Genomic DNA, 19,992 nt, shown 5'->3' with positions numbered 1-19,992 from the left:
TCAAGCGCACGCATATGTTCCTGCGCAGCCTTCATGCGGTCGCATAGCCCTCACTGTGGCTGATGCTGACATCACTTCTCAAAAAATGTAACTACTCGACGCGTGATTGACTCTGTGATTGGTCGACTTGGTAGCTGTGACCAGTGTGGGCAGAACCGAGAGCAGCGTGAATCCATTGGAGCGAGTGTTTACAAGTGTCAAGTCCCATAAAGTAGCTCTAGATGGAAACTGTTTTGTGTTTATCTTATGATTAAAGTTGTTGCACATCCACTGGTTCCTGCCTCTGAATGTGCGAGCTTTAGGTACTTATACATTAAGGTAGCGTTCAGAAAAAACAAAACACCAGCAAAGAAACACGACGCAGAGGAACATATAAATCTACTGCCAGCTACTGTTTTGAAAGGGTTATTGCAGAGCAGAAGTTAATGCAGAAGTATAAATCAGCCTTAATAAAGCTACATTCGGTCCAATAACTAGGGCCAGATGGAATCTGCGGTCGTCTTTTGCCATTCCTGTGGAGAATTTTGGTAAAAATATGTGGATTTCTGCGGAACTATTTTGGGAGTATCATAACTAAAACCTTAATATGTAAATTGAAAATGATATATTTTTAACTTTTATTTAATGTTTAAAATGCAAATCCAATTAGATTCACTTTATTTGGTAAATAAAGCAAGTCTCTCATATAATATCTCTAAAAGACAGAAAATATTACTGTACAAACTGCATTATACATATATCAGATGAACATTTTCACATTAGTCTATAATATTACTGTAATTAATTTAAAAACTGAATAAATATAGATTTACACACATTTACTCAAGTAAATAAACAGAGTTAATAATTGGCTAAAAATCTGCAGAAAATCTGTGGAATTCTGCGTGCGCAGATTCCATGTAGGCTTACCAATAACCCTTTTCAATCTCAAGAATTAATAAAACCTTTCATTCTGACCAGTTGTCATTTTCTAAAAAGTAAAACCGCTCCAATGATAATTTTCCATTTATTCATATTCAAACACATACCTAATCAAGCACAAGAAACAGATTTTTTCTATAGTTATAATATAAAATGTCAATGTCAATTTTATTTATAAAGCACTATTAACACAACCAGAGGTTAACCAATGTGCTGCACAATACAAATCCCAAAGAGAAAGATCTATAATTATAGTTTAAAAAAAACAATTCTTACTGGTAAAATGCTTAATCAAGAGAAAAGTTTGAACCTAGATTTAACAACAGACAGAGGATCGAGATCTAATACAGAGGGGCAGAGCATTCCCCAATCTAGGACCCGGTCACCTCTGCATTTCAACCTTGACTTCGGGAAACATAATAATTTCTGATTTGATGACCAAAGAAACTGACCAGGGGTGCAATACAAACATAGTTCGTTGATTTGCTGTTTCCCAAATCCATCGTTTCAACAAACATTCCCAAACTGCATAGCAAACTTGTATGCTTGCCACCACACCTCTGGAGCTGTAGTTAGAAACAGTTTCTGGCTGTGTTCTATTCCCAGTTATCCCCCCTATGCGCTACTCATTTAGAACATTCCTACATTTAAATTGGAAATGATTAAAAAAACATTAAAGTCATCACTCTTAGGTGTAATTTGCTTTCTAACTATTTTTACAGTTCAGTTTTAGCGATCGTCATATTGACAATTTGACTCTTCATAGTACAATTTTAAAACAGTTATGCCATTTTGAATACAGCCGTGGCTCATGATGAAAGCTATTTGTGATCTATTATTTAAAAGTGGAATTTAAGCAACGTCTCCAAAGCTTGTGAAAACAAAAATATATATCACACTTTAATGATTTAATTTATAGCAGGTTATTTATTAAGAAATCTATCTGTATATGACACAGACCTGTTGGTAAGAACATTTCTGCAGTGGTTTAAATGTGTCAAATTGAAAAGTAAACTTTTCAAATTAAAAATTTTTTATAAATAAACAATATCCTACTTCATAATAATAATAATCATTATCATTATTATTTAGTAGGATTGTTTTCCAACAGCCATTACCGTTAAAATTGTTTAAAATTGAACCATTAAAATTCCATATATTTTAATTAATATGGAAAACAAGTGCATATTTTTACCAAAACTAATATTGGATTTTTTTTATTTTTTTTATGTGTGTGCCTGTAAAACAACATAATTTGCACAAAAAATATGGGGGTTTTCTCTAAAGAAGTAGTTAGTTTTGGGAAACACTCGTCACCATATTGTTCTTTTCCCAAACGATACATCATCTTATGATAGTTCAGCCGTGAGTTACATCATTGTTTGGGAAACGCACCCCAGGCTAATGTTTGGTCAACAGATCTGACATAAGTAGGTCCAAAGCCATTTAATGATTTGAAAACCAAGAGAAGAATTGTAAAAGTAACACAATAGTGCAGAACACGCAAGACTGGTGGGATGTGGTTATGCTTTTTGGTACTGGTTAAAAGCCCTGCAGCAGCATTTTGAATTAACTGTAAAGGAGTTGTCTGACTAATCCCAAAATATAGCGAGTTACAGTAGTCCAATCTAGAGTTAATAAAAGCATGAGTTATATCAAAATGTTTCTAGATAGAATAGGTTTAACTGCTGTTAGGAGTCGATTAAAAATAATTTTTACACCCAATATTGCAAAATGTTTCTAGGATTTGCAGATAACTCTGACTTACAATAACTTTTAGGAAGATGTTTATGCAACACATATACAATGCTTCTTGGTAAATGATGTGATTGGCTCTTCTTTGATTCTTTTCTCACAGGCTAATGAAATGCTATTGAGTGGGAGGAAGTTGACTGCTCAGGAAGCTTGTGCCAAAGGACTCGTTTCCCAGGTTCTGTGGCCCGGGACTTTCACACAAGAAGTCATGGTTCGCATTAAGGAGCTAGTATCTTGTAACTCAGTTGTAAGTCATCTTTTTATTTGTTTTTGTTTTTTCCAGTCACGTTTTCTCGAAGCATACATCCACACATTGCCTTTACATGCTTTAATAACGTCTCATTTTAGATCATACGCATCTGAGCCACAAACTCTTTCTCAAGTCAACTAGAACTCCTTATTTTCTTTAATGTTTTGGGGTATTTTAAGGGGTTGTTCACTCAAAAATGAAAATTTTCATTTACTAATTACTCCAAACCAATTTGAGTTTCTTGTCTTGAACACTAAAGAAGATATTCTGACCAATGTTGAAAAGAACTACCATCGACTTCCATGGTAACTTTTTGTTTTTTACTTTTGCCAACATTTTTCAGAATATCTCATCTTGTGTTCAACAGAAAAAAATAACTTAATACATGTTTACAATAACTTGAGTGTGAGTAAATGGTGAGGATATTTACATTTTGGGTGAATTGCCCGTTTTAGACCTTTTAAGATTATGAATCATTATTACATCAGTTGCGATAATACCCAAAGTATACTTAAGTTATTTTATTTTATGTGTGTGTTAGGAACATACTCAAGTAAAACACACAGCATGCTGTGATTTTACTAAGATTCACCTTTTCTCAGAGTGTTTTAGATGCTGTTTGCACCTGAATTTTGCACTGTCCATTTAATCAGATTGACCAAATCTACAGTATATTAATACCGGATGTTGATGGTAAAACCCCATTTGCTACTGTACACAGGCACACGACAACATTCAAACTCAAAAAGGTTCATGCTTGTGCAGTGTCTTCACGTTTTGCCATCTTTAGTAGTTTAAAATTCTTATTTTTTGGATAAACAAATGAATGAACAAATGATTAAAAGCAGCAGGAATAGGTTGAGAGGATCCATCTTGACTTGAGAGGATCATACAGTGTCACAAAAGGGAGTTTATCCCTCACATTTCTGCAAATATGTGTTAATATCTTTTTATAGAACAACACTGCAGAAATGACAAAATGAGAAGTCGTCAGTGTAAAATTTGTATAGCAGTGTAAATCTATTGTCCCCTCAAAAGAACCAAACATACTGCCGATAATAGCTGAACTCCGGGCAACAAAAGTAAGTACACCCCTAAATGAAAATGTACAAACGAAGCACAATTATTCATTTTTCTTCCCCCTGTCATGTGACTCATTCGTGTTACACTGTCTCAGGTGTCACCAGATAGCAAGTGAGTTACATTTGGTGTAAAAGTTCCTCCACTCTCTCCACCTGGCCACAGAAAGTTCAACATGACAAACAGCTCTCAGAAGACTTTACATAAAGATGGCCTAGGCTATGAAAAGATAGTACATGTTAGAATTCACAGTTTCAGACTGTCGGCTGTGACATACTGAAGCAGAGCATGATCCACTCCCTCTGGAAACTGGGCCACATAGCAGTGTTCCATCATGATTCTGACCCCAAACAAACCTCCAAGATGACCACCGGCTTCCTAAAGAGGCTGAGTGAGGGTAAAGGTGATGGACTGGCCAAGCATGTCTCCAGACCTTAACCCCATAGAACACCTCTGGAGCATCCTGAATAGGAAGGTAGAGGAGCACAAGGTGTCAAATGTCCATTACCTCCGTGATGTTGTGGTCAACTCATTGTGTAAGAGAATTAAAGCCATGCTGGATAATGATGGTGGCCACATAAAATATTGACATTTGACATATCCACCTAGGGGTATCCTTTCTTTTGTTGTCAGGGGTTCAGCTATTATTTGCTGTATTGTTAGTTATTTTGAAGTAAACAATATATTTACACTGCTATACAAACTTTACACTGACGACTTTTCATTGTGTCAAAGTCATTTCTGCAGTTTTGTTCAATGAAAAGATAGAAATACATATTAGCAGAAATATGAGAGGTGAACTCACTTTTGTGACATACTGTATATGAGCCTTTACGTTTCCTGCTTATACATTTTTTAATAATAATTTTACATGACAAGCAATGTGACAAATGAATTACTTGAGTCAAATTTGCTATTATCAAATCAAAGTCTACTTTTGACTTTAAAAAAAAAATGAAGATTTGATTTTCAATCACTCTTCTGTATGTCATTCAAATCCCCCGACACCTTCATTCTTCTTCAGAACAAAAATGAAGATATTTTAGATTCACCCCACAAGCTTTCTGACCCTCCATAGACTGCAACGGTCGTAAAACGTTCAAAATCCAGAAAATTCAGCAAAAAACGTCAAAATATTCAATGTGACTTCAGTGGTAAGTCACTGTAATCATATGAAGCTCCAAGAACAATTTTGTGCAGCAAAAAATTTTTTTAAATGACTTTATTCTACAGTGTTTTCTTGTCCTTGTCAGGTCGATATGGTGAGTGTTTACTATGTGCAGTATGATATAGTGCCATTAGTGTCATCAGTGCAACAAGCAGGCATCACATTGCTTGTAGTAATTGCTTACTGTGACCTGACCCGGTTGAAGAGGGAACATAGACTAACAATGTTGTTTTAAACCATTTCCTTGGCACAAAATTCGTTTTCTTTGGGCTTTGTGGGATTATAGTGGAACAACTGAAATCACATGGAATGTTTCATTAGGGCTGCTCTTGATTATGGGAAAAATCATAATCACAATTATTTTAGTCATAATTGTAATCACGATTATTCAAAACGATTGTCAGTTGAAGTCAAATTTATTAGCCCTCCTGAGAAATTTGTTTTTATAAATATATCAAATGATGTATAACAGATTCAGGAATTTTAACAGTATTTCCTTTTTAAAAAAAATTTTTTTGGAGAGTCTTATTTGTTTTATTTTGGCTAAAATAAAAGTAGGTTTAAATATTTTGAAACCTATTTTAAGGTCAATATTATTAGCCCCTTAAGCAATATATTGTTTGATTGTCTGCAAAATAAGCTGCTGTTATACAATGACTTGCCTAATTACCCTTTGAATCGCACTACAATGCTTGTATTTTGAAAAATATCTAGTAAAATATTATTTACTGTCAACATGGCAAAAAAAAATGTAAATCAGTTATTAGAAATGAGTTATTAAAACTATTATGGTCAGAAATGTGTTGAAAAAAATCTTTCCATTAAACAGAAATTGGGGAAAAAGGTTGCTAATATTCAGGAGGGCTAATAATTCTGACTTCAACTGTATATATATATATATATATATATACAGTTATTTTCCACCCTGCAAAGGAAAGAGGAAATAATACAATAATACAATAGAATAAAAATATGAAACAAACTGTGCTTTAAGCATCTTCATTGTAAGAAAAACACTTTAGCAACAAAAGTCCTTCAGTCAAGAGCAGTGTGGGATTTTCTCCTTTTGTTGTTTGATTAATGATAAAAACAGGCGGCAGCAGGAATATTGCGCGCTGTCACTTTAATGGTTTCTCTTTCACGTGTCTTTTGATTCTCAACTTGTTTCTTTATTACACAAATGAGGGTTAATATGAATAATCACTAAACACCGCATTTTGACACCTAATTGTCCATTAAAGCGCTCGTGTTAAGATGACTTTAGATGTGAGCGCTCTGCTCGTCTCAGTGTGCGAATGAGACCGAATGTGTGTGCAGAATAGGTGTGTCAAAAATAATCGTTTTTTCAGTGCACTGCGATGCAGACGCGGACAATTCGGTATCGGTTCAGTAATAATCGTAACCGGTTTTTACTGACGTCATTTACCTCATATGCGCTCTGTCGCGAGCCAGGCGATCGCGAGTATTTATATCGCTTTAACTACTTAAAACTCATAAACTGTCCTCAATTTCATTGTGTGTGTTTGCTGGATCAGTCTTTCACTGACATATACAACAAAAGCCCCTAATTCACTGAGATCGAGAGAATGAAAGTAGACTACTCCATTTCTCTCTCTCTAGCGCGCGCACGCGCTCTGTCTCTCTCTCTCTCTTTCTCACACACATATACAGTGGCCCATTTGACCTGCTGGCGTGGCTTCTCTTCTCGGCTGTTTTACAGCGTTACTTTTGCATCCAGAAACGAGCGCGTGTCTGCAGTTTTCTCCACCGTGTCTATCATACATCAGCTGTGAGATCGCCGCTGCCGCCTGCCGTTTATCAGTGTCACTCATCTGTGAAGAACGCAGCGCGCAAGAGCCAATCGCAACCGTTTTTTTTTTTTTTTTGAGGGTGTGACCAATCAAAGGGGTGTAAGAGAACTAGACAAGGATCAGAAATTGAGCTGGATATTTATATTTGTTTATATTATTTGCTAAATGCTCGTGTTGTTTAAAGTTACAGTTTATATATCTGACTGTTTGTAATAAATGACAAAATTGTATTACAAATAGTATATAAATATAAATATAAATATATTCATACATTTTAATACAAGAAATACTGCTGTGAAGAAAATATAAAACTGTGTATGGAAAGCACCGTCAATACACCGTGATGCACCGAAATATCGAATTGAACCGAATCGATGGCATGATAATCGAAACCGAACCGAACCGTGAGACTAGTGTAGGTTCACACCTCTAGTGCAGAAGCATGCGGTCTCGTTCGTACTTTTAAGAGCAACAAATGTGTACAACTGGAAAGAGGGCGGTATATGATGCAATAATCGTTTATCTCGAATAATGGTTTTTCATAATCGTTAGAAGCCAAAAGCGAGATCGGATTTTTCGATTAACTGCACAGCCCTATGTTTTAATAATGTTTTTGGTTCTTTTTCTGGACAACCCTTGCTGTCTATGGAGGCAAAGAGAGCTCTCAGATTTTATCTAAAATATCTTCATTTGTGTTCAGAATACAGCTGCAGGTCTCAGGGGATTGGATTGAGTAGAGTAATTTATAACAGAATTATAGTTTTTGGGTGAACCATTTTTTTTTTTTATCAGTGCACTTCTATACAAATTCACAATGCATCCACATCCATAAGTCATGTGCCTTCTTTTTTTGTTTTCCTTTTCTTCTTTATTTTGTCCTCCTCATCTTATGTTGTTCATGCTGATGCCACCGGAAACACTAAAGGTTCTGCGCGAGTCCAAAGCACTGGTGAGGAACATAAACCGAGCAGCTCTGGAGCAGGCCAACGAGAGAGAGTGTGAAGCCCTCAAGAGGGTGTGGGGTTCCTCTCAGGGCATGGACTCCATCCTCAAATATCTACAGAAGAAAATTGATGAATTCTAACTCCTACAGGTCTCAAATCTTCCATCCTCAAGTGCCTAATGCTAAATAAACAAGGTTTGTCCATGGCTACTTCTTTTCAGTAGGATTTCCTAAACAGGAAGACTAACCAGATGCACTTCTCCGTCATCCAGGATTGTTTGTTTTCACCGAGCATCTCATTCTGCTACACTTGATTATGACCTTGATGCAAAGTTTGAGATAAGTCTTGCACATCATCGCAGAAAGACTATTTCTGTCATCCTCTGTTGTAACAGGACTGAAGTGGCAAGTGTCTTTGAGTTGTTTTGACAGCCCTCTATGCAGAATAATTGAGAAGGCAGTGTCATTTAAAAAGCCGATGCATGAGACTTGAATGAGTTCAGATTAGTGATTGGTCTCTGTGTGGTTATTGCTAAATGAACAGGTTGGCATTAGAATCGGGTTGGTAACTTTTTTTGTAGGTACTTTTATGGCATGAAATAGAAGTCGTCTTGAGCCTTGAATATTCAGGTAAATCTTGCAGACCTTCACAGCCCTTTGTACTCATTTATATGAGTAGACACATTTATCAAGAAATGTAAATGAAAATGTCACCAGTTCTTGGGGATTTAACATGATCTTAAAGATATAAGATAGAAAACCCAAAAATAAAGTGTTTAAAGGAGAGTTTACCCAGAAATGAAAATCATCATTTTCTCATCCTATCCGGTTTAGGAGTTTCTTCCGTTGATAATGTTGGAAAAAGCTATTGACTTTCATTGAGTATTGTTTTGTTCACACTATGGATGTCAATGGCTGCTTTTATCCAACATTCTTCAGATTATCTTCTGTGTTAAACAGAAGAAAGAATTTTATTGAAGTTTAGAAACACTTGATTGGGAGTAAAAGGTGAGGAAATGTTCTTTTTAGGGTGAATTACCCCTTCAGTTTACTCTGAGAACATCCAAGATGTAGGTGATTTTTATCTTCAGTAGAACTTTTTTGACGTTTTTATCAAACCTGTGGTGCTTGGTGATTTTTATAAAATGTGAATCAGTGGCTACTGCCATTTTGAAAGTCAAAAACTGGTTGGCTGAAATAAATGAAGGTCTTACAAAGTGAAATGATCCATGAGTGCAGGGGTCACCAATCTCGTTCCTGGAGGTCCGGTGCCCTGCCAGGTTTAGCTCCAAATTACCTCAACACACCTGCCTGAGTGTTTCAAATATACCTAGCAAGACCTTGATTGGCTTGTTCAGGTGTGTTTGATTAGGGTTGGAGCTAACATCTGCAGGACACCGGACCTCCAAGAACAAGTTTGGTGATCCCTGCATTAGTGTTAGAAAGTGAACAGTATTTACTGCATTATTACTTTTAAACCACATCCATCTGCAAATAGTCCTGAACGCATCCTCAAATTTCCTGTCACGATGATATACGTGTAGACACAAACTTATTAGCTGTTTTCAACAGAGAGGGAGGGCACTTATGTTGTATTGTTGATTCAAATATTTGTATTTATTCTGTTTCACAGTTTGCTAAAGTTTGATACACGCCATTAATTGTCATGAACTCATGACCCAGATTGTTCTGAACACACTCAAAAACATTTGCAGAGTCTGTGGATTAAAGTAACACTCCACTTTATTTGAAAATAGGCTGATTTTACAAGTCCCATCAACTTAGAATCTTACCATTTTTGAATCCATTAAGCCAATCTCTGGGTCTTGTAGGAGTAGTTTTAGCTTAGCTTAGCATAATTTATTGCACCGTATTAGACCATTAGCATCTTGCTCAAAAAATGACCCTATTTAAAGCTTTACTGTACTAAGACAAACGGAAAATGAAATGTTGATATTTTCTTGGTAAATATGGTTCGGAACTATGCTCAGGGTACAGCAGCAAAGTTCCCTGATTAGTATGCAGGAATGAGAGTATAGTTCCTAGACATATCGGCCTAGAAAATGAAAACTTTCAGTTCTCTTTCCATTATTAGTACACAATGTCAAGCTTAAATAGGAAAATTATACTTATATATATATATAATTTTTTTGAAAATCTACCGCAATGCTAATCTTTCTAATTTAATTATATGATTTATGCTTAGCTAAAACTGCTCCTGCGAGACAGACAGAGATTGGCTAAATGGATTCAGAAATAATCAAATTCAACAGTTCAACTCTAGGTGACTTAAAATTAGCTCATTTGTAAAAAAAAATGTGGAGTGTTTCTTTGAGGGTGATGCTGTAAATAATGTTCTGTGTTTGTACAGACTGATCAGTTTTGTAATGTATGTAATTTTTGTTTTGTTGTTTTGTTTTGCTTTACTCTGCTGCATTTCATGAGTTACCAGAAACCACAGTTCCAGCTAAAAATCTTCCTTATTGTTCTACTGAATTAAATGCCACCTCCATCTTAAGTAAATGAACAGGAGAATTTTTGGGGTGAACTATTCTTTTAAACCAGTGGTTCTCAATTGCGGGCTTCAGGCTCTCCTCCCCTCCCTGGCCAATGTGTATGAGGGCACACCTGATTCAGCTCATCAGCTTTTAACAGAGAGATCCATGAAATGATCCTTGTGTGTCAAATGAGAGAGACATACTAAATGTGCAGGTCGGGGGGGCCTAAGGACCGGAATTGAGCTACACTAAGGACAAAAGCACATACTTTTTATGACTGTGTAATAATGATTGTCAAGACAAAAATCAACACTCAAGTAAATGTGGACGAGGCCTTGGCTTAGTAGGAATGAACAGTTATTTGTATCAAAGTTAACTTTTGTACTTTTTCCCTGCTTAATTTTAAACGTTTTTTTTTCAGCTTTGTTAGTTTGTATGTTCATACAAACTGTTTGCTTTTGAGTAACATTATTATACCACCAAATAATTTTGATGTACATGTTTGTTGACAAATATTTCTAATTTAATAACTTATGAAATTGAAGGAGGAAGTTCCTCATGAGTCAATAAAGGATGCTGGCATTTTAAATCTGCATCCTTACGTTGTTATTTTTCTTCTTCTGGTTCAAACTGACTGGACTGCTGTATTATCAGAAAGAGCCCTGGAGGTTAAACGACCATCTCTAAGGGAAGATCAACTAAAATCTTCCACAAACGCCTGTAGTTACTAGCTAGTGTGCACTGTTAGTCAGTGGAATACAATGTTTTAGAATGTGAGGGAATGGAGTAGGTTTAGGAAAATGGCTTACACAAAACTATTGAACGTGACAAATTCCTGCAGGAATATTAAAGCCCTACCTCTCAACATTATTTTCAGCTATGAAGTGTGTGGTTTGAACCCCATCCCTTTTTAAAATCGCTCTGGTGCAGATACACTATTGCTCTGTCCTGTTCCAAAATAACTGCTCTAAATAATCTACAGAAACTCAAAATTGAAGTCAGTAATCAGTCCCAGCAGTGTAAATGATATATGTTATTAATTCTGTTCAGTATTTATTGACTATAGATTGAATTTGCTGTAGTAGTTTCTATAACACGGAATAACAGGTGGTCGTGTGTGTTTTTTCCCTCTTTCCAAATGGTTTTGTAAAATGACTTTTTGTTTTGTTTATGGAATGATATTTATGATTGTGCAAATAGATTTGTTTTCATTTGTATTTCTTTGAATGCTTCAGTTGTTTTAAAAGACATTTTTTTGCAAAACAATGTGACAGGTCATGTTTGATTATGAAGTGGATTGCGACATTAATGATGTCTTCTCTGTTTTAACTTGTGTGTATAATGTAAACTCTGCTTCGCTGGCTTATAACTGATGTCAGTGAAGCTGGTTTGATCTGTGAGGATTAACCTAGACTGTCTGTTAACAACCCAGAAAAAAAGTTCCAATTTACTCAAGCTTTGCAATAATATCTTAAATTCGTTAAACATTTTTGGTGTGTGTGTGTGTGTGTGCGCGCGAGCTCGGCCCTCTCTCTTTCTCTTATGGATGTCTTGGCATATTTGCATTGTGTAGTGTAATGTTAAACATGGCTATATCAGAGGAAATATTGCTTTATTCCAGTCACTTCACTGACAAATAAAAACAAAAAAAGTCTCATTATGGTTTTCTGACTTTCAGCATAGCTGTACACGTCATCTGCCTTTAATTTCAAACGCTGGTCAAAACTAGATTTTGTTATAAATATAAGGGCAATGCGTATTTCCTATAGTTGATATGTTAAATGTTATAAATTGTACAATCTGTAAATTTTTTTAGGTTTCTGAACATGTAACAGCTGTGAAAATGACTGGTCTAAATAAATTGATATACTATTTTATTTTACTTTGGTCCTCTTAAATGAATTTTAATAAAATAACTTTTATATTGTACAATTGAACACAAAGCCCATCGTTTCAAGGTGGACAGGCATCTTGAGCACCGGTGGCCATGTGTAGCCAGTAGTCCTGATTCTTGAAACAAACAAAATTGTAGAAGTTTTCACCACCTTTGAGGAAGCCGTGCTCTGAGGTTCCCCACGACACAGGACTGTCCATAAACCCATGCACTGTGAGGGAAAGCCATGGTGTGAACTTCGGTTCATCGAAATACTTCCTGAAAGACACGTTAGAGAAATAGACAACTTGTAAGTTTCAGATGTCCTCCTCGCTTTTTACAGCACAAGCATCCTCTTGAGAAAATAACTTAAGCATATGTGTACTTATACATATTTCACCACAAACTGAATGTGAATGTATTAATTTATATTAATATTGCATGAAATGTAACACTTTAAATCTGCTATTTTATAATATGCTGTTATCATACAGACTGTATCATTACTTCTAAAACACAAGTCGCAGTTTAAGAATTATTATTATTATTTTAAAGATGCCTCCACCATTTTTCCATCAAATAAAACAGTTGTCATTCCAATTCGCTACTGTAAACAAACTGAGTTCTTCTGATTGGTACACTGAGCCTGGTAAGGGCTTGAATGGGAAACCACTTGGGAAAACTAGGTTTCTGTTGGAAGTGGTGATAGTGAGGCCAGCAGGAGGTGCTCATCCTGCGGTCTGTGTGGGTCCTTATGTCCCAGTATAGTGAAGGGCATATTCACAGCAGTGTACTAGAAGCATAAACATTTTTCTGTTGCATTTTTAAAATGTCTTGCATACAATAGCAACCAAAATATGCTGTTATGCACATCAGGCATGCAGTGGGTGATGATTTCACTCTGTAAACCAGGGGTGCCCAAACTCATTCCGGGAGGGCCAGTGTCCTGCATAGTTTGGTGTCAACCCCAATTAAACACACCTTTTCTAGGTATACTTGAAATTTCCAGGCAGGTATGTTCAAGCTAAACTATGCAGGACACCGGCCCTCCTGGACCAAGTTTGGGCACCCCAAGTTTGGTTTACACCCCTGCTGTAAACAATATGCTTTCGCCACTTCGCCACTTTGGAAGAGAGAAAAAAAAACCTTTAGAACCCACTTAAAATAAAAAAGTTAGCATTTTCAGGCCTTCAAAACACTGGTTGTGTAAATAAAAGGCTGGTTGTGATACAGAAGTGATGGTGTGCTTACCTGAGCTCCTGCAGCAGCACAAACACATTCTCAGGTGAGATGAAGCCAGTGACGCTGCACACCACAGCCTGACTGATGGAGCTCTGAGGCTCGGGACACACATATGTAGACAGGAAACTGTCAGCTGCATTTTCACTGAAAACACATAAAATTCACTTAAGAGATGCACAGACACACTACGAAATGGCAGTTTGTGAAATACCATGTTTCCAAATCACATATTTTTGTGCACATCAAAACGCACTGGATAAAATCTTCATATATAAATCTTCACAATATATTGTGATATGACAACAATTTCACCCAAATCATTTGGAAATATATCGTTATGAACTGTTCATTACACTACAAACTAAAATGTAACTGGAATAAAGATTACTAACAGCATTCAGGTGCAGAAATTAAATAAATGAAACTGGAGAGTCTTCACCGTATAAAGCGGCTTTATCTTTTTTACAGCTACAAATGTTCTCTTTTCATGTGCTTGAATACTTTACGCTGACTCGGTATGCGAACAGTAAGAAAAGGTTTCCACAGGTCAGGGAATTTTAAAAAATGTCTATTCCAGACATTGAAAATCAGTGAATGCGAGCAGGGGGGCTTGAGCAGCTTGCAATTCTCTTTTCCTATGGATTTATACATTAAGACACCATTAAGGTCAAAATTATTAGGCCCTTTAAGCTTTTTTTTTTTTTTTGATAGTCTACAGAACAAACAACCGCTACACAATAACTTGCCTAATTACCCTAACCTGCCTAGTTAACCTAATTGACCTAGTTAAGCCTTTAAATGTCACTTTAAGCTGTATAGAAGTGTCTTGAAAAATATCTAGTCAAATATTTTTTACTGTCATCATGGCAAAGATAAAACAAATCCGGTATTAAAAAAATAAATAGTTATTAAAACTAATGTTTAGAAATGTGGTGAAAAAAATCTTCTCTCCGTTAAACAGAAATTGGGAAAAAAAATAAACATGGCTCATAATTCAGGGGGGCTAATCATTCTGACTTTAACTATATTTATATATATATATATATATATATATATATATATATATATAGTTATATAACCAGGCCCGGATTGGCTAATCGGGAGGACTGGGAGAATTCCCGGTGGGCCGGTCAGTTTGTTGGCTGCGAGGGCCGGTGTTCCTAGCTCCAGAATCTGTTGCTATCAGCAGTCACACTTTTTAAAAATAATTTATTTATTTACTTGACCACAGCCTTCTTATTCATTATTTTACCGCAGCTCTGCTCTTTTAATCTTTTTATCTTTTTAGCCTGCAGGTTAATGTTGATATACCTAGATAAGTCACCATTCAGTGTACAGCTGTTGTGGTACAGTGGTTAATACCACCAACCCGGGTTCGGACCTCGTCTGGGGGATAATTTTTTTTTTTCCATTTTTATTGATAAGACATATAATACTGTAAGGGTTGTTGAACATTTGAAGTTCTAAAACAGCTGTTTTCTCAAAAAAAGACTTGATAGTGTAATTAGAAACTGAATTGAAAATGACCTTATTTTAATATAGTCAGTGGTGAACAGAGGTGGGCCGGTCTAAGGCTTGAAACTCCAGGGCTGAAAAAGAGTCCCACTCCAGCCCTGTATATAACCCATATAATCTATGGAAGCCAATGGCTGTTTTTTCCAACATGCTTCAGTATATCTTCCACCATGTTCAGCAGAAGAGGAAAAAACTAAAGTGGATCAAGTGGAGGATGGAGGAGTAAGTGATGGCAGAATTTTCACTTTGGGGTCAACTATCAATTGAATAAGATGATATTCCATTTTTTCCTGTTAAAATTTACAAATTTGATTGGAAACAAAGCAACATCTGACTTGAAGTTGAAAATAAGATTTCAACAAACAATAGAAGACAATTATACAAGAACTCATCATGACACGATGACTGGTTTCTGTGCATTTAGTCTTTAAAATTATTTCTAAGCTCACTCACCAATTAATATCCAGATTAACTGCTCCAAGCCACTCCAAGAAACGATGTGGGTCACATGACAGCGTCTTTCCTTGTATATCCGATGGGTAAAGTGTGGGACACTGAATATTTTTCAGGATGTGCTGGCTGAAAACAGGCTTGTGCTCCTTGTATGTGTAACGGGACAGCAGCGCATGAAGAACTTCGTCTTCATCAGAACCTGATAAGGTTTAGAATACAAACAGCAAACGCAAATGAAAAATCCATCACAAAAGCCAGTGATGGTAATAATGCATTCCCTACAAACCTGTGTTGTACTTGGTGAAAAGAAAGTCATATTTGAGTGGAAGTCTGTCTTTTAAAGATGACAGAACCCGCTGGTATCGTTTGGTGCCTGGAGCCAAGCTTTTATCCGTGAGGTCAAGAGTCACAACTACAAAAATAAAGACATTGAAGAATTGTAATACTGTTTAATGAATAGTAGTTCATTTCATGCTGCTCAGAGTAAAGAAATTTACCAAATCTCAGAGCCTTTCTGTGATTATACTGGGATGGTCGGCCCTCCAAGCCAAGTTGCTCGTACGTGTCTTTATTTAAAGACAAAATGAACTGACCTGGGGGGAGAAATGTGGCAAATCAACATGGATACTAAAAACTTTATAATATGGAATTATTAATAACATTTTCAAATCATTAAACCAAATAGGGTTAATGCAGATGGACTTTTAATTTTTTTGTAACCCAGCTCAATTGATTTCCGTAGAACAGTATGGTGTTACAAAATCACCGCATTTAAGGTGTTATCTTTAAAAATCTTTACTGCCTGACTGAAATACGATATAAAGTGGGTCTTAGACTGTACAAGAAGCACTGCATTCAATTCCATTGTCCTGTGCCATGACTTTAAAATAAGAACATTTCTTTTACCACAGTATTTTCAATGGTGTTTCTGTGTTCATGACCTGTGCTCTGTGCATTTTCCACTTGAACAACTAAATGAATACTTAAGTCTATTTAACTGATTATATTTTAATTACATTACAACATAATGCTGTAAAAGGTACTGTATGAAATTTAAAACAGTCACATATAGCCTTCACTAGGCATTTATTGGGGGTTAAAAAACACTAGCTGTGCATATTCACCTTATTTTTCGTGTACAAGGGGGTGCCGTCTTTTTGGCTCGAAACTTCGGGCCTCAATCACTTCCATTGACTTTAAACAACATTCTGCTGCTTAATGTTGAACACTGATATTGTCTTATTATATTATTCTGCTTTGTCAGCATAGTCATGAACACACTTGTTTGTAGAGCATGTAGTTTGACTGTTTTTTGTCATTTATTATTCGTAGTAATTTCTACCATTGGCAACTGAATCGGATGTTCTAAAACAATCCCAAAAACGAGCACACTTCTGCATTGAGGAATAAGGTCAATAAACCATTATTTTTTTTTTTTTTATAAAAAAAAAACAATGAATTATTTTAGGGATTATGTATATTCAGCCTGTTGATTTACATTGTTGATTTTTTTGTTGAATACCAGCAATATATGGTACTGTAAAGTTACAGTTCACCCAAAAATGACAATTTCTACCATTGGCAACTGAATCGGAAGTTCTAAAACAATCCCAAAAACAAGCACACTTCTGCATTGAGGAATAAGGTCAATACATCATTAATATATTTATTTGTTTAAATAAAAAAACAATTACTTATTTTAGGGAATATGTATGTTTTTGGCCTGTTGATTTTGCACAATACCAGCAATATATGGTACTGTTAAGTTACAGTTCACCCTAAAATGACAATTCTGTTTTCTCTTGTCATCATTCAGCTTTCACTTGTTCCAAACCCGTTTCAGTTTATTTCTTCTACTGAACATGAATAAAGATATTATAAACAATGTTGACGACTTGTAATCATTGCCTTCTAGCGCATTTATTTCTCCTATCACTGGCTACCAGTTTCAGGCATTTAAAAAAAAAGTTTTTCTTTTGTCTTCAACAAATGCAAAGTTTGAAACCACTTGACAGTGTTTAATTGATAAGTAATGCATTTCAATTTCAATATAATCAATAAAAAGTGACATAAAGTGGAAAAAGATGCTCAGATAAGAATAAAAAATCTCAGAATGCCACAAATAAGCAAAAGCGTGTATTATAGAGTTGTTTATTAATAATAAACGCAGTGCTTGGATTACAGAACATCACTGGCTTATATATATATATATATATATATATATATATATATATATATATATATATATATATATATATATATATATATATATAGTTGATGTCAGAATTATTCAACCCCTGTTTATTTTTTTCCCCGTTTTTTTCCCAACACATTTCTAAACACAATAGTTTTAATAACTGATCTCTAATAACTGATTTTTTTTATCTTTGCCATGATGAAAGTAAGTAATATTTGACTAGATATTTTTCACGACACTTCTATACATCTTTAAGTGACATCTAAAGGCTTAACTAGGTTAATTAGGTTAACTAGGTAGGTTAGGGTAATTAGGCAAGTTATTGTATAACGGAGGTTTGTTCGAAAAAAAATATAGCCTAAAAACTGTTACAGAAATTGATATTGTTGTACTCAACATTTTTCGTTTGTTCTGTTTGAAAGATTTTATTTATTCTTTTCATGCAGATGAGTGCAGATTTTACATTTTTATTTTATTATCTTTAACTTCTTAAAACTATTTCTTTCCATTAAATTATAAAGATAAAATATTATGTTGTCTGAATGTCATCTTGTTGTCATATTATTGGTTTTCTTTGCAAGACAAATTTAAAGTCATTTAAAGTACTGAATGAATTAACCTGATTAACTCAGTTCAATAAAATAAAGCAGCTTTGTTAGAATCACAGCACAAGTGCATGTCTTACCACTGGAAAGAAGTGCAATGGAATTATCTTCATCAATTTTGGTGTTGTAAGAGAGTGCATAGAAATGTCCTGTGTAAAAATAAATGAATAAATAAAAATCAGTAACAGATTCTTACATTCACATAAACACTTTAGCTAAAAATAAGAAATAATTCTTTTTCAGCATTGTTAACTTTAATGTTAGTAAACATAAAATAGCTACCTTTTGTTTTTGCTCATGTTAGTTCACAAGCTTACAAGTCACAACTGTTTAAGACTGTTTAGTCCAGCTGCCATCATCTTATTGCTCACAATCTCACTTGCAAGACTTTTAGTCTTGTTGTTTGTGATTGTTGTACAATGCATGCAATGTTTCTATATGTTGTGTTCTATATACAGTATGTGACTAATGTGTGTATTATTATTCTAATTATTAGTATTAGTGTGAACAAACAGCTCTGGATTAATACACATTGAAACAATCTGAAATGAACCAATGCTGTATACGTCTTTAGCTCGTGTTATGTAGCGTATTACACAAAAACGTTAGCAATGGACATTTCTTGAACCTTTCTTCACGAGCGACTCCAGAAATGTTTCTTCCAGCAGTTCATATACAGGCAGGTCCCGCACTAAATAATAAGGGCTGAAGCTGCTGAAGGCACTGCTGATGTTAGCAGGCAGGATCCCGCATTCAGGAATCAGCACTGAGGTCTGCGGGAAACGCATTCCCTTAGTAAACCATCACGGTCAATGTTTACAATCAAAGTCGCTATGCTGAGCACATGTCTCGTGTTGAAACTTGCCTTGTAGTTAAAGCTGTGCTTCGACACGTGGATGTCATGCCGAGACTTTTCATTCAAGAAGTTTGATTTCTCGCACACCAGCAGGTTTCTCGGGCACTTTTCCAGCTCTGGCGACATTTTAATATCTGTACAAAATACTTACATTGTTGTTACATCAAGCAGCGAAATAAAGAAACGAGTTTATTACACTAAACTGCATCGGCGCGCCTGTTTAATGTTTCAAAATAGTGGCAACTTCGCCTGTCGCAAAGGTTTGACGTCAGTTCCTGCTGTCAGCAGAACTCGAGCAGCAGTTCGCGAGTCTTTGAAAACGATAAAATAATATAACTGATAAAATATTATTTAATTTTATTTGGAAAAAATTGTATCCATTATATAAAAAAATCGGTAATTATGAATAGCTTTGAGAATGGGGGTCTTAATATGCTGGATTTTTGTACATTTAATAATACTATCAAAATTAAATGGGGAAAATTTTTCTCAAAAATCCAACCTCAATCTGGAATTTTATTCCAAATTACATATTTTCTAAATTTGGAGGGCTTAATTTCTTATTACTCTGTAACTATAATGTTGAGAAAATACCAGCTAAATTATCTCAATTTCATAAACAATTTCTTCTTGCCTGGTCACTATTATACAAGCACAACTTTTCTCCTCACAAATATTTTATTTGGAACAACCTAAAGATTGTATATAAAAACAAATCTCTTTTCTTTCAGCGCTGGTTTGAAGCAAATATTCTGCTTGTTAGTCAATTATTTAACTCAAATGGCCATTTATTAAATTATAACGAATTTCTTAATCGATTCAATA

At 35.3% G+C, this 19,992-nt stretch overlaps 2 protein-coding genes across 3 annotated transcripts in view; one reads left to right on the top strand and one right to left on the bottom strand.

Annotated features, from left to right (window-relative positions):
• The window catches only part of cdyl (chromodomain protein, Y-like), a 53,390-nt gene extending 44,663 nt beyond the window's left edge, over positions 1 to 8,727 (top strand). Inside the window, exons 6-7 of the mRNA XM_691787.10 lie at positions 2,780 to 2,923; positions 7,911 to 8,727. Of these exons, the coding sequence (XP_696879.5) occupies positions 2,780 to 2,923; positions 7,911 to 8,069 (303 nt within the window). The 3' untranslated portion in view covers positions 8,070 to 8,727. The remainder of the gene's footprint in view (positions 1 to 2,779; positions 2,924 to 7,910) is intronic.
• On the bottom strand, positions 990 to 19,434 carry rpp40 (ribonuclease P/MRP 40 subunit). 2 transcript variants are annotated; one of them, XM_073915533.1, is made up of 9 exons: positions 19,177 to 19,434; positions 18,940 to 19,084; positions 18,392 to 18,460; positions 16,007 to 16,102; positions 15,796 to 15,921; positions 15,510 to 15,708; positions 13,551 to 13,685; positions 12,472 to 12,578; positions 990 to 4,469 (listed from the first exon to the last, which is right to left on the bottom strand). In XM_073915533.1, the coding sequence occupies exons 1-9, from the start codon at positions 19,291 to 19,293 to the stop codon at positions 4,441 to 4,443; spliced, it is 1,023 nt and encodes a 340-aa protein (XP_073771634.1). In that variant the 5' UTR covers positions 19,294 to 19,434; the 3' UTR covers positions 990 to 4,440.
• Between the last annotated feature and the right edge of the window lie 558 nt (positions 19,435 to 19,992).

Source organism: Danio rerio, chromosome 2 (genome assembly GCF_049306965.1).
Source record: "Danio rerio strain Tuebingen ecotype United States chromosome 2, GRCz12tu, whole genome shotgun sequence".
In the NCBI taxonomy this organism is placed as follows: domain Eukaryota; kingdom Metazoa; phylum Chordata; class Actinopteri; order Cypriniformes; family Danionidae; genus Danio; species Danio rerio.
This window is presented reverse-complemented; position numbering and strand designations above follow the sequence as displayed.

Coding starts and splice junctions, on each gene's coding strand:
- rpp40 (XM_073915533.1), bottom strand. CDS start 19,293: ATGTCGCCAGAGCTGGAAAAGTGCCCGAGAAACCTGCTGGTGTGCGAG. Junction 16,103..18,391: donor CATTGCACTTCTTTCCAGTG/GTAAGACATGCA, acceptor TTCTCCCCCCAG/GTCAGTTCATTTTGTCTTTA. Junction 15,709..15,795: donor TTTCACCAAGTACAACACAG/GTTTGTAGGGAA, acceptor AAACCTTATCAG/GTTCTGATGAAGACGAAGTT.